This window comes from Schistocerca gregaria, chromosome X, assembly GCF_023897955.1.
Source record: "Schistocerca gregaria isolate iqSchGreg1 chromosome X, iqSchGreg1.2, whole genome shotgun sequence".
In the NCBI taxonomy this organism is placed as follows: domain Eukaryota; kingdom Metazoa; phylum Arthropoda; class Insecta; order Orthoptera; family Acrididae; genus Schistocerca; species Schistocerca gregaria.
Genome location: NC_064931.1, coordinates 198,238,105 through 198,253,737, shown reverse-complemented (window position 1 = coordinate 198,253,737; position 15,633 = coordinate 198,238,105). Strand labels below are relative to the sequence as shown.

The following is a 15,633-nucleotide window of genomic DNA, read 5'->3' as shown; positions in this document are numbered from 1 at the left end:
TATTAAACCTACTCCTGCATTACCCCTATTTGATTTTGTGTTTATAAGCCTGTAGTCACCTGACCAGAAGTCTTGTTCCTCCTGCCACCGAACTTCACTAATTCCCACTATATCTAACTTTAACCTATCCATTTCCCTTTTTAAATTTTCTAACCTACCTGCCCAATTATTCAACAATATATGCTGTGCATTGTACTCCAAAACACTTGTGCTTGCACCAACATTGTCATCAGATCTGTCCCACATCTGTCTTGCTTTGTGCAGTGGGCAAACTTCTGATATCCACGTTCTGTGATGGGGTGTAGATGTCCAACATCTTATCACCTACTCATGGTTTCATCCTTCAACCATTTTCCACAATGCTCACAACAGTAGCATGTTAACAGTTAACCAGCTTCACCATTTCCAAGATGTTCATTCCCAGGCATGGGACCATAACAATCTACCATTTGTCAAAGTCAGTGAATTTCCTCATTTGCAGATAGTGTTGTTGCTAGAATGATTTCCTATTTATATATGTGTACTTTTCTTACCACATCACATGCTCACAATTCGGAATCACAGTGGGCAGTGGTTATGGTGTTTTGTGTTATCAGTGTATTATTCTTTGCAATAAAAGTGCACAAAAATTATTATAACAGTATTATATAAATAAATTTAGTTAAAAAATCACTGCCTGCATTACCTTGCTGAAAAGTATCACTGTTGCTAATAGTAAAGTTCAGAACCCTACTACAGAACACTGACGGACCATGTAGGATGACATCGTAAAATAAATGAATCAGAATCTGTGTAAGTGTGGGTTAAAGGTGCTGACAATTGTAAAAAAAATTAAACTCATCGGTGACCTTACTGATTAATATAGAAATTAAATTAATTCTTTCCTTTCCCTTATTCCTATAAAAAATAATACCAAATAATAAAATAAAATTACAAAGCCATTGCATCATCCACATGGGACATACTCTGTGTGAGCGTTGACCTTGGTCATTACGCAACCACCTATCCATTATCGCTCTGTGTTTACAAACATGAAAAGCCAAATGAGACACATGTAGGATGACTTGTGCATCTACATAGTACTCTTTGCATATAATTGGACTTACTGATATGATTATGAGTTTTATTGATTGTGCTGATTTGAACCCAGTGTAGTTTGGATTCGTGGGTCGCTCCCCACATCAAAAACTCAGGCCCTAATATTTTTCCATTATTTTGTTCTTTCATGAGTCAACATATCCTTGAATACGACAGTTTATATGGTTGATTGATTTCTACTCATGACTGAATATATTATTGTTGTCTGTCCCTGTCATGGTGAGTTTTTCAAGTCATTGTACACATAGGCTCTGAACTTTTTTCTCTTCTCTTTTGAAGATTTTGAAGGTTTAGTTGTATAGAACTTAACTTAAAATTTATAAATTCTAGTAATTTACTTTGTCTCTGTATTTATTTCTATGGTTTAGTGGTGTAATGTTGTAGTTTTGACCTTGTATTATTTGTCTTGTGACAGTATGTTCCACAGATCTGAAAATCTGAATGCCATATCCTGATGTATGTATAGATTATGTATGATTTTTATAGTAGATATTTTTCTTATGTTCTCTGTAATATGTTATGTATCAGATACTTCTATACATCCATCTGATATCCTGGGCATCATCTTACACACCGTTTGGCAAACCTTATAGTCTGTCACAAAATATTGTAAACACCCTGTTTCCAAATTTTGTGAGGGAGATGATATAATGAATCACTCTCCTCTAACATTACCTTTTTCTTTTTTATAGAGATAACCAGTACCGTGTACTCTCGATTCTTGCATAGGTTAAATTATCTCAGCTATGTCAATAAAAGAATTCATATGATTTTGTATATGATGTATTATATTTCAGGCTAAAATGTATAAAAAAGAAATTAATTTGTTACAATCAATATGTACTAACAGTTAAAATTACTCTTGTTTTAAAAATAATTTAAATTACAAAATTTGTCGCATACTTAAAATTCGTACTGTTAATTGCACAATCTAATGCTAATTGTTAAATTTATTTCTAGATTTATTTACAAAATTATGACATATTTTAGAGAAAATTCTTCTTTGGTAAAGTAAGTTTGTAAACTCTTTTGCTTTGTAAACTGTTTGGAATAAAGTGAGTACTTCAGAATGTAAGTAGTGGTGGGCATGCTTCTGATGGAAGTAGACATTTTCCAAGTTTGTCACCAACAATTCTTGTTTATTTATTTTTCTTTTTTTATGAGGAAAATGTAAAAATGGTGTGATGTTGAAAGATGGGACAATGAATAAAGTTCAATAATAATACAGGCAAATTTTCATCAGCTATTTAGTCATCAAGAGCCGCCAAAATTGTCGAAATTTCAGCTGCAAGAATGTACCCCTCGTCAAAACTTTGAGCCATTGACAATAACATCAAGATAATGAAGATAAGTAAAAAGTTATTCTTCTGTATATCTTATGCCTCTCAAATATTTCAAAATTTGTGCAAAGAATGAGAATTTGAATAGTGAAGTGTGGAAGGTTAAGATTACAACTGGAATGCAGTTGTAGAGGAAGGAGTAGAAGAGATGGTTACAGGATAATATGGGCTTGGGACAAGAGATGAGAGAGGAGAGAGAGACTGATTGAGATCCGTAATAAATTTCAGCTAGCAATAGTGAATACTCTGTTCGAGAATCACAAGAGGAGGAGGTATACTTGGAAAAGACTGGGTGATACAGGAAGATTTCAGTTAGATTACTTGATGGTCAGACAGAGATTCCAAAATCAGATACTGGATTGTAAGGCATACCCAGCAGCAGATCAGATCAGAATGTAGTAGTGATGAAGAGTAGGCTGAAGTTTAAAGAGATTAGTCAGAAAGTATCAATACGCAAAGAAGTGGGATACAGAAGTACTCAGGAATGATTAGATATGCTTGAAGTTCTCTAGGGCTATAGGTATAGTAATAATGAATAGCTCAGTAGGCAGCACAGTTGAAGAGGAATGGACATCTCTAAAAAGAGCAATCACAGAAGTTGGAAAGAAAAACACAGGTAAAAACAAGGTACCTGTGAGGAAACCTTGCGTGACAGTATAACTACTGCTGCTGATTGATGAAAGAAAGAAGTACAAAAATGTTCAGGGAAATTCAGGAATACAGAAAAACAAGTCCTTGAGGAATGAAATAAATAGGAGGTGCAGGGAAGCTAAGATCAAATGGCTGCATGAAAAATGTGAAGAAATCTAACGAAAAATGATTGCCAGAAGAACTGACTCAGCTTAGAGGAAAGTCAAAAGTACCTTTGGTGAAATTAAAAGTAAGAGTGGCAATGTTAAGTGTGCAATGGGGCTCTACTGTTCAATGCAGAGGAGAGAGCAGGTAGATGGAAAGAGTACACTGAAGACCTCTATGAGAGGGAAGATTTGTCTGATGTGATAGAAGAAGAAACAGGAGTCATTTTAGAAGAGATACTGGATCCAGTATTAGAATCAAAATTTAAAAGAGGACTTAAGATCTGGATGACTTAAGATCAAATAAGGCAGAAGGAGTAGATAACAATCTATCAGAATTGCCAAAATGATTGCGGGAAGTGGCAACAAGATGACTATTCACTTTGGTGTGTAGAATGTATGAGTCTGGCGACATACCACCTGACTTTTGGAAAAATATAGTCCACACAATTCCAAAGACTGCAAAGGCTGACAAGTGCAAGAATTATCGCACAGTCAGCTTAACAGCTCATGCATCCGAGTTTCTGACAAGAATAATACACAGAAGAATGGAAAAGAAAATTGAGGATGTGTTAGATGACAATCAGTTTGGCTTTATGAAAGGTAAAGGCCCCAGAGAGGCAATTCTCACATTGCGGTTGATAACAGAAGCAAGACTGAAGAAAAAATCGAGACAGGTTCATAGGATTTGTTGACATGAAAAAAGCGTTTGACAATGTAAAATGGTGCAAGATGTTTGAAGTTCTGAAAAAATAGGGGTAAGCTACAGAGAGAGATGGGTAATATACAATATGTACAAGAGCCAAGAGGGAATAACAGGAGTGGACAACCAAGAGCAAAGTCTTCAGATTAAAAAGGTCATATGATAGGGATGTAGTCTTTCACCCCTAATGTTCAATCTATACACTGAACAAGCAATGATGGAAATAAAAGAAAGGTTTAGGAGTGGGATTAAAATTCAAGGTAAAAGGATGTCCATGATACTATTGACATTGGTATCCTGAGTGAAAGTGAAGAAGAATTACATGATCTGCTGAGTGGAACGAGCAGTCTAATGAGTACAGAATAAATATGGATGAAGAGTAAATCAAATAAAGAAGACTGTAATGAGAAGTAGCAGAAAGAAGAACAGTGAGAAAATTAACATCAGGATTGATGGTCACAAAGTAGATGAAGTTAAGGTATTCTACTACCTAGGCAGCAAAATAATCAATGACAGACAGAGCAAGGAGGGCGTGAAAAGCACATTAGTGCTGCCAAACAGGGTATTCCTGGCCAAGAGGAGTCTACTAGTATCAAACATAGACCTTGATTTGAGAAAGACTTTTCTGAGAATGTATGTTTGGAGCACAGCATTGTATGGCAGTGAAACTCCAGAAGAAAAGAAAATTGAAGCATTTGAGATGTGGTGCTACAGACGAATGTTGAAAATTGGATGGACTGATTAGGTAAGGAATGTGGAAGTCTACACAGAATCAGATAGGGAAGGAATATGTGGAAAACACTGACAAGGAGAAGGGATAGGATGATAGGCCATCTTTTAAGACATCAGGGACAGACTTGCATCGTACTTCAGGGAGCTATAGAGAGAAAAAGCTGTAGATGAAGACAGAGATTAGAATACATCCAGCAAATAATGCAGGACATAGGTTTCAAGTGCTACTCTGAGATGAAGAGGTTGCCAAAGAAGAAGAATTCGTGGTGGGTCACACAACAAAGCTCCATGCTGATTTTTTAAATGATGTAAACTGTCCATTTAAAAATGATGGTTGCAGTGGTAGAATGTTTTGTTTTATATTTTTTTAGCGCAAAATTTACTTATGCCTTTAAAAAAGTTATCAGATACAAACTTATACAAAATGAGTTGAATTTAGTACTGAAATTTAAAAGTCAGAAGAAATAAACCATGGCAGAAAAGTGACAAACAAATGAAATATAAAGAATTATAAGAAAATCAGGTTATCTTGCAATTTTTCTTCTCTGCCAGGTTTGTCACTTCATCTCTTGCATACCACTTTATTTATATCTACGTACTGACATTGGCTGCAACCTATTTTCCTCATCTCACTCTTCATTTTCCAAGAGCTTCTGCTGTTTTTACACTGAGTTTTCAACAGCCTAGCTTGTCTTATCTGTTTGACAGTACTACCACCCACATTTGAATCTCATGCATTATCTACAGGGACCAATGAGCTCAGCAGTTTGATCCCTTAGGAATTCACACACATTTGAACATTATATACATTTCAAATAAGTTAAGGGATCCTAAGTGACTTGGAGCCTCTGTTGTATCCTCCTACATCATCTCCCTTTTCCTGAACCTTGGAGCAAAATATCCTCCATATTCACATTGCCTTTAGCCATAAAGAACACAATACTTCTTGGTTAGAGACTTTGATTCTGGCACCATTTTCACCTTTTAATTTCAACCAGAATTCCTTCTTTACACTAAATGATCATTGTTATTTGTGCCCCTGAATGTTCACCAGTGACAGAAAAAAATCATTTGTTTTTCTTCATTATGTAACAACCACAAAATAATGGTTAAACAGATTTTTATTTTATTTTTAATGACAGTATATTAATTTTTTCTATTTTCTTTATGCAGCGTAATTATTAACTAATCCTCATAGAAATAAAAATACTATGTAAAATTTGTGATTCCAATATGAATTAATAAAATTTACTGAGTTACATATAGAAATCTCACCTTTTTCAATTTAAAATTTCTCCCATATATCCTCAGAAAGTAGCCCACAAATATACCCATTATATAAACTGTTAATCTGTGGCTTGGTAAAATATATGAGAAATCTGCAGTTTCAAATAATTTGGAAACCCTGAAATAAATGTTTACATTTAATGATTACCATTTATTTTCAGTAACACAACATTCAAAGTTATTCAGGACATGTTTCCATATGTAAATGCAACACTTCTTGCTTATGGTAAAGTAACACATGAAATAAGTACATCCTTTCATGGCCAAATATCTAGAGTAACAAATTAGTACTGATGAACTAATAGTTAGTATTGAAACCTTAGCACCAACAGTAGATAATGAATCTATTTTGTGAGAGAGGGAGTATTTGAACATGATGGATGATGGCAGTTGACACACACACACACACACACACACACACACACACACACATTGCAATTAAGGATTAAGATATAGCATATCACTAGAAATAATTAAATGGAAGATTCATGACTATCACTAATGTGTCAGAATTAAAATTTTCTAAGAAGGAAAAAAATGTATCTGCTAGATCACATACTGTTCCTCGAGTATAACGCAGAAATTTTTTCATTATATAATTAGACAAAATAATTATTATTGATCACTTTTTTGTTTATGAGATACAGAAAACCTTACAATATTTTTTTAAGTCTTTTCTACTAAATATGTTAAAAGTGTGATTATTTGAATTAAAAATATAATTATATCAGTGTTTTACTTTTCAAGCATAGTAATTAGTTTTGCCTTTTCATAAAATGTTTAGGGACCAAATTTCCAAATTAACTATTATTTTATTTTTGCAGAACCAGTTACTGAAATGGGCTGTTATTTCATTTACAGTGCCTGCGTCAACTAAAATCCGCAATACACAGACTGATACCCATTCATAGTCAGAGGAATTACTGCTATTGTGTGATTTAATTAGTACTGACATGTTTTATCCATGCAAACATCCTACTAAGGGTAACATACTATTCCTGCCCGAGGAAATCCAGTGCACCTGTATTTCTGGTTTATTTTTAGTAGCTATGCTTGTTGCTCCTTTCTGGAGAAATTTGTAAACTAATGTATTTTTAATCCTTATACATTTCACTACTGTTAGGAATATATGTGTAATCTGATGCTATTTTATGTGTGCTGCTGTCAAGTTAGCCATTTGTGCCACAGTTATTATTGCCTTCCTGTTAAACAATGCTCCAGACCATTTCACATTTTTTCAAGTTTGGAGAGTGATGCATCTGCATTTATTTTAAAATATATATTCATCATCTTCCTCTTAGCTGGAAGTGAAATATCATACAACAGTTCAGTGCAATTCATCTTATGCACTAAACATTCATTTTTCACAATCCCTTGTGTCAGGAGGCGTTAATTTCCTCTGGCTATGATACTTTGAGTGTAAGTTTCTTCCATTTATTTAATTGAATGGCTAGGGACACCCATCATGCAGGCCGTTGCCGGGTGCCGGTCTTTCAATTTGATGCCACTTTGGCAACCTGCAGTCGATGAGGATGATAGGATGCGGGCAGCACAACATCCAGTCCCTGGGCAGAGAGAATTCCCTGACCCAGCCAGGAATCGAACCCTGACCCAGAGGATTGACAATCCATCATGCTGACCATTCATCTACTGGGAGAAGACAATTTCTTCCATGATATTCAGTTATATTGCTTTTTGTCATAGATACACATAACTGAAAATGCTGACAATCATGTTCTGAGTCTGCTAAAGAGGGAGTGATACGTATCACTAACCTTTAAACTTTTATTTATCTATTTTACCCATTTGGTGATACACATTTAATGTACTAGATGATATCAGACATTGGACTTAAAATGTGGTTTTTGCAAGGAAGAATATTCTTGTTTATAATTATATGTACTAGAAAGTCATATAGTGTATTCACACATTTAACAAAAGTGGTGGTGGTATAGATATTCTCTAACAGGTCTTTCAGATGGATTGTTCATTACTATACATTTTATATATATTGTGGCAATTTCCTGAACAATTTTATTTCAATGTAGAAACTTGTTTTAGCCAAGATAATAAGCATGTTTTCTTTTAATGTTGTATTGTGTTTATCTATGTTGCTATTTCTTCTTATACTACTCTCATCCTCCATTAATTTTTGTTTAAATAGAAATAAGTGTGCCACAATACACAGCTTGAAAATAGTATCACTTTTACTGTTTCAGACTTTTTTATTACATTAATATCTAGGAGTGCTATTGTAATACTCATACTGGTGGTCTTTATGATTTTTAAGATTCCCTGCTGGAGAGTTTCCAGAGAACACAAGGCCATCTATTGGATATACATGCAAATATTCATAGTAACCACAAGGCCATCTATTGGATATACATGCAAATATTCATAGTAACCACTATTTGGTGGATGCTCATTTTTGTGTTAACAACCTGTACTGAGCTTGGTATTGTCATAACCAATATATTTGTCTCATTTCAAATCACTTTTTATCAAAATACAAAAGAACTTTATGCCACATTATTTGCAGTGAGGTGATGATACCTGAATAGTGAAGAAATCTATTTTTATAGCTGTGAAAATTATATTGATATTATATTGCTGTTGTTCATAATGAGAACCATTTCCTGTGGGTGATTTGTAAGAGAGTTTACTACCTGTAAAAGATTTCTTTCTAATTTTGCTCATAATTTTTGTCATCAGCAAAGAAAATTGTTTTGTATGAATCAACATTCATGTTAAGATACCTGATATAAATAAGAAAATGAAGATTTCCCAGTACTGATACTTGAAGGACACAATAAGAGAATGAGTGTTCCTTTGACAAATATTCTGAAACTATTTGTGTTTTATTTCCATGCATCTTATGCTTACTTTCAGCTTGCAATTGCTTACAAATGAATGAATGCATTTATTTGAGAGGCCCTAATGCCATAACATTTAGGCTTGTTTAGGAAAATATTATGGTTTACCATGTCAGTGACATTGATAAGTCTAAAAATATACCTGTTGTCGACTGTTTCTCATTAGCTATTTCAGTTGAGTACATGGGCAAAGAATACATAAATATTTTTCTGTTTTCTGAAACAATTTTAGAGATTAGTTAATGTTTAATTTTTGTTTCTGAAGTTGATCAAGACATTTTGCATTAGTTTTTTCCAATAGTTCACTCAAATGGGAAAAAATGTGAGGAGATCATAGTTCATCACTTTGTCTTTAATCACAAGTTTTTAAAAAGGTATCAATTTTAATCATTTTTAGCACTTTTGGAGAGCTGTATGATTGTACTGAGATATCCTATTGAGGTATGAGAAGGTCAATCACATTTGGAGAGAGAGTTGAAAAATTCTGTTTGATATACAATCAATTCCTACCGTGTATATAGTATTTATTTCTTTTATGGGGTTTACTATTTCTTGCCTGTTAACACTATTAACAAATGTTTATAATTTACAGGTGTTGATTTTTTTCATTAGCTGTTGATTTTTTCATTAGCTGTTGATTTTCAGTGAATTTACTTTCAGTGACTTTTCAACTGTTCCAGTGATATAGCTACTGAATACTTTTTCTGTTTCAGTTGAATTTGTAATCTTTTCTTCATTGTGCAACAAGATGATCTTCTTTTTACATTCATTTCTTTAGCCTGTTCCTTTTTTGTGGGACTCACATAGATTTTACATTACTTGTTGAGTTTTATATGTACAATTTTGTTCTGTATAATTTTTTGTAAATGTTTTAATATTTTATATTTAGTGTATAAATAGATGAGTCAAAACAGTATGACCACCTGCCTAATATGAGGGAGCAAACATCTTGCTGCATTAACAACCTTCTCATCATCCACATATTGCTCCCCATGGAGTGCATGCTTCATAGGGCAAACAGATGGAAGTTGGAAGGTGCAAGATCTGGGCAGTTGGGTGGATGAAGTAGAACAGTTCAGTGAAGTTTTGTGAGCTCCTCTCAGGTGTGTAGACTTCTGTGAGTCATTGCATTGTCATAGAGAAAGAATTTTGTTCGCATTTTTGCGGCATGTTCCAACACTGCAGGTATCACAGCTGTATGCGGCTGGCCAGCACACAGGAGATCAGACAGGTTTGTTTGTTGTGAGGATGATAGACACCTCAGCCAATGACTCTCCATGCTTCTGTTCACTGCCAGGTCTCACAAGACATTCTACAAGTACCTATAAATATCTGCAATGCTCTGGTTTTCTGTCAGAAGAAACTCAATGACAGCTCTCTGCTTGGAACACACCTCCATTACAGATGTCATTTCGAAGGATACATATAGCACCGCGACCTATCACAATTTCATGAAGCAGTAGGGGCAGAAGTGGGAATATTTCATGATGTCCCACAACAAACTCCACATTTTTTAACTGAAATCGAAGAGAAAAATATGTGTTGTATTACTTATTGAATGCCCCTTGTAGTATACTGATCCATGTTTAGAATGCAATAAAACAATGATTCTGTATGGCATGGATCTGATAAGTATGGAGGTATGTGGCACCAGATATCTATGCAGCGCAAGTCATAAAATTCCAGTATAAATTACAGGCTGGTGGTTTGTGGGCATGGAGGCTGTGCCTGATAATACCACATAAGTGTTCCACTGGGTTCAAATCATTCGAATTTGATGGTCAAGACATAAACATGAATTCATTAACATGCTCCTCAGACCACTGTAGCATGATTCTGGCTTTGTGACACAGACATTTATCCTGCTGGAAGATGGCATTGCCATTTGGGAAGACATCAAGCATGATGGGATGGAGGTGGTTCACAACAAAATTCAGGTAGTCCCAATCTGTAATGGCACCTTTGACTACAACTGCAGTCCTGCAGAAGTCCAGGTGAATGCCTTCCATTGCATGATACTGCCCTCATCACACTGCATCCTTGTTGCAGTTTTGAGCAGTTGTTTGCCTGGATAATGGCATATCCTGAGATGACCACTGATTTGGAGTAACAAGAAACATGATATCATCGAACCGGGTGATATGTTTCAATTGATCCACAATCCAATCTTGATGATCCTGTACCCACTGCAATCATAACTGATGATCAGTGTGGGAATATGGCAGGAGAGGGGTCGGAGGAGGGGCGGTGGGGGGGGGGGGGGGGGAGAGGTGCTTTGCAGCAGTCTCATTTTCAAGAGGGGGGGGGGGGGGAGGTGCTCTGGATTAGTCTCATTTTCAAGAATGTGCTTTGAAACACTTTTGCCTGCACTTGCATTCTATCCTGTTGTCATATATGCCATAGAACAGTGCCTATCGTCTTTTACAGAGGAGAGAAGCCTCCGAGGTACACATTCTGTGATGAAGAATGGACATTCAACAACTTGTTGCCTAGTTGTGATTTCACCATCCTTCAACCACTTTCCATAGGTGTTCATAACAGTAGCGAGTGAAGAGCCAATCTACTTCCCTGTTTCTGAGATGCTCGTTTCCAGGCACCAACCCATGACAATCTGCCCTTTATAAAAGTCACGTATGTAAGTTGGTTTCTCCATTTGGGGCTCCTTATCATCACCAGAATGATTCCTCATTTGTCTCTGCTATGCTTATATACTTTCTTTACAATGTCACATGCCCTAGTATAGAATACTAATTGGTTTGATTTGTTTAAGTGCAAGTACCACTTGCGTATTAAGTATCCAGTATATTGGTATGTTCCCCATCATGCTGTAGACACATTTACATATATCTCCATGCTCTTCTTAACATATTTTTGAGTAAGTCCGGTTCATAATGCGAAATGCATCCTCAACAGCATTGCACAGTTCTTCATTTGTAGCATAATGATGGCAGATACATGTGCTATAATGACTTTCCATAATGAGTTGTTAAGTGAGCTGATGTCAGGATTTCTTGGTGGCCATTTCAAGGGAGCTGGTGCTGCTAATGAATCACCATCCTGGAAAGTGTTTGTTGAGGACATCGCGCACTGCAAGAGTGTAGTGGGGCAGCATATGGTTAGATTAGATTAGATTAATACTTGTTCCATAGATCATGAATACGACACTTCGTAATGATGTGGAACGTGTCAGGTTAATAAAAGATGTCTGTACAAGAAATTACATTACACAAAATATTGCATGACACTAATGATTAAGTTTTTTTTTTTTTTTTTTTTTTTTTTTTTTTTTTTTTTTTTTTTTTTTTTTTTTTTTACTTACCTTATATCTAAAAATTCAGCCAATGAGTAGAAGGAGTTGTCATCTAGAAATTCTTTTAATTTATTTTTAAATGTTAGTTGGCTATCTGTCAGGCTTTTGATGCTGTTTGGTAGGTGCCCAAAGACTTTTGTGGCAGCATAATTTACCCCTTTCTGTGCCAAAGTCAGATTTAACCCTGCATAGTGAAGATCATCCTTTCTCCTGGTGTTATAGGTATGCACACTGCTATTACTTTTGAATTGGGTTGGATTATTATCAACAAATTTCATAAGGGAATATATATACTGTGAGGTTACTGTGAGGATCCCTAGATCCTTAAATAGATGTCTGCAGGATGACCGTGGGTGGGCTCCAGCAATTATTCTGATTACACGTTTTTGTGCAATGAATACTTTTCTACTCAACGATGAATTACCCCAGAATATGATGCCATACGAAAGCAGTGAATGAAAGTAGGCATAGTAAGCTAATTTACTGAGATTCTTATCACCAAAATTTGCAATAACCCTAATAGCATACGTAGCTGAACTCAGACGTTTCAGCAGACCATCAATGTGTTGCTTCCAGTTTAACCTCTCATCAATGGACACACCTAAAAATTTTGAAAATTCTACCTTAGCTACAGACTTCTGTTCAAATTCTATATTTATTACTGGAGTTGTGCCATTTACTGTACAGAACTGTATATACTGTGTTTTATCAAAATTTAAAGAGAGTCTGTTTGCTGAGAACCACTTAATAATTTTGTGAAAAACATCATTTACAATTACATCACTTAGTTCTTGGTTTTTGGATGTTATTACTATACTTGTATCATCAGCAAAAAGAACTAACTTTGCATCTTCATCAATGTGGAATGGTAAGTCATTAATGTATATCAAGAACAGTAAAGGACCTAAGACCGAACCCTGTGGGACCCCGTGCTTGATAGCACCCCAGTTTGAGGAATCAGCTGTTTTAACATTACACGAACCACTTATTTCAACTTTCTGCATTCTTCCAGTTAAGTATGAATTAAACCATTTGTGCACTGCCCCATTCAAACCATAATGATTTAGCTTATCTAAAAGAATTCCATGATTTACACAATCAAAGGCCTTTGAGAGAACACAAAAAATACCAATGGGTGATGTCCGGTTATTCAGAGCATTTAATATTTGATCAGTGAAAGCATATATAGCATTTTCTGTTGAAAAGCCTTTCTGAAAACCAAACTGACATTTTGTTAGTACTTTATTTTTACAAATATGGGAGGCTACTCTTGAATACATTACTTTCTCAAAAATTTTTGATAGAGCTGTCAGAAGAGAGATTGGGCGGTAGTTGTTGACATCCGACATATCCCCCTTTTTATGCAATGGTTTTACAATGGCATATTTCAGTCTATCAGGGAAAACACCCTGCTCCAAAGAGCTATTACATACGTGGCTGAGAATTCTACTTATCTGTGGGGAACAAGCTTTAAGTACTTTGCTGGAAATGCCATCAATTCCGTAAGAGCTTTTACTTTTCAGTGAGTTTATTATTTTACTGATTTCAGAGGGAGAGGTTGGTGGAATTACAGCTGTTTCAAACTGTGCAGGTATGGCCTCTTCTATTAATAGCCTTGCCTCTTCTAGTGAAGATCTAGATCCTATTTTCTCCACAACATTTAAAAAATGATTATTCAAAATATTTTCAATTTCTGATTGTTTGTTAGTGCACTTGTCATTCAATTTTATTGCACTAAAGTCTTCCTGTGCTCTTGGTTGCCCTGTTTCCCTTTCAATAATATTCCAAATTGCTTTAATTTTATTATCAGAGTTACTGATCTCAGACATGATACACATGCTTCTGGACTTTTTAATAACTTTTCTTAGTACCGCACAATAGTTTTTATAATATTGAACAATTTCGGGGTCAGTACTCCATCTTGCTGTTAGATACAGTTCTCTTTTGCGGTTGCAAGATATTCTTATTCCTTTAGTTAGCCAAGGTTTTTTATATGTTTTCTTGGAATTATGTTTAACTATTTTCTTGGGAAAACAATTTTCAAATACCCTTAAAAATGTATTGTGAAATAAGTTATATTTCAAGTTTGCATCGGGTTCCTTATACACTTCATCCCAGTCTAGCTGCTGTAGGCTTTCCCTAAAGTTTGCAATATTTATATTGTTAATTGAACGCACTGCTTTGAAAGTCTGATTTATTATACTGCATGGAGCTATGTCATGTACTGTAACAAGCTGTGCACTATGATCTGAAAGACCATTCTCAACAGGATAAGCATTTATGTCCTTAAACTTATCTTGGTCTATAAAAAAGTTATCTATCAATGTACTGCTGTTCTTTGTTATCCGAGTAGGAAAATCAATGACGGAGCTCAAATTGAAAGAACTGAGTAATACTAAAAGGTCATTCTTCCTATTACACTCTTTCAGGGAATCAACATTGAAATCCCCACAAATGATAATTTGCTTCCCCCTGTCTGACAGATAGCACAACAAAGCATCCAAGTTTTCCAGAAATAGCTGGAAATTCCCTGAGGGGGACCTATACACTGTTACAATTATGAAAGTGCCATCCTTTAGTTTAAGTTCAGTGGCACATGCTTCCATATGTTGCTCTACACAAAATTTTTTAGTTTCTAAATTTTTTGCACTGTGGAAGCTTTTGACATATATGGCAACTCCTCCTCTCATCATATTATCTCTACTTACATGTGCAGCTAATTTGTACCCATTGATGCTAACCTTTTGCATATCAGTGACAATGTGATGCTCAGACAGGCATAGTATATCTATTACATTCTTGGTTTCTATATCTTCTAAACAAAGCAGAAGCTCATCAATTTTATTCTTCAAGCCCCCAATATTTTGATGAAATATACTAACAGTATTTTTCACTTTACTTTTGTGAGTATCTTGAACTTTTTTAACATCTTTAGTACTTTTATTCTTCAATCCCCCAATATTTTGATGAAATATACTAACATTATTTTTCACTTTACTTTTGTGAGTATCTTGAACTTTTTTAACATCTTTAGTACTTGCCTGGCTGAGTTTCCCACTGGACACTGATCTTACACTAAAAAAGAGTTTCCACCATGAGATGTAGTTCCTCCCCCCTTTAAATTTCCTGCTATCAGCCCAGCCAGTTTACCCTTCCCTTTCCTGTTGAGGTGTAGGCCATGTCTAGTATAGTCCCACCTACAGAGTGAATCAACAGGAACCACACCAATGTGTGACCCTGCACCAGATCCAAGTAGCCGTTCCAACTCCAAATTAACTCTCCTGACAGAAGAGGTCAAATGAGGTCGGTCGTGGCGCTCCAGAACCGACACAAACCCAACACCGGTATGATTCGATGCCGATGCAATCTTTGCCAGGTCACACTTTATGCTGTACCCCGGATCTCTGTCAATACTGTTGCCCGGCCCACCCACAATAACCACGGTGTCTTCCTTAGTAAAACCTTTACATAGTGAACCTAAATCCTCTATAACCTG

General features: G+C 35.5%; 1 protein-coding gene across 1 annotated transcript in view; it reads right to left on the bottom strand.

Annotated features, from left to right (window-relative positions):
• Positions 1–15,633, bottom strand: part of LOC126297845 (O-acyltransferase like protein) — a 359,960-nt gene that overhangs the window by 8,942 nt on the left and 335,385 nt on the right. The window contains exon 10 of the mRNA XM_049989097.1: positions 5,943–6,072. Coding sequence (XP_049845054.1) covers positions 5,943–6,072 — 130 coding nt within the window. The remainder of the gene's footprint in view (positions 1–5,942; positions 6,073–15,633) is intronic.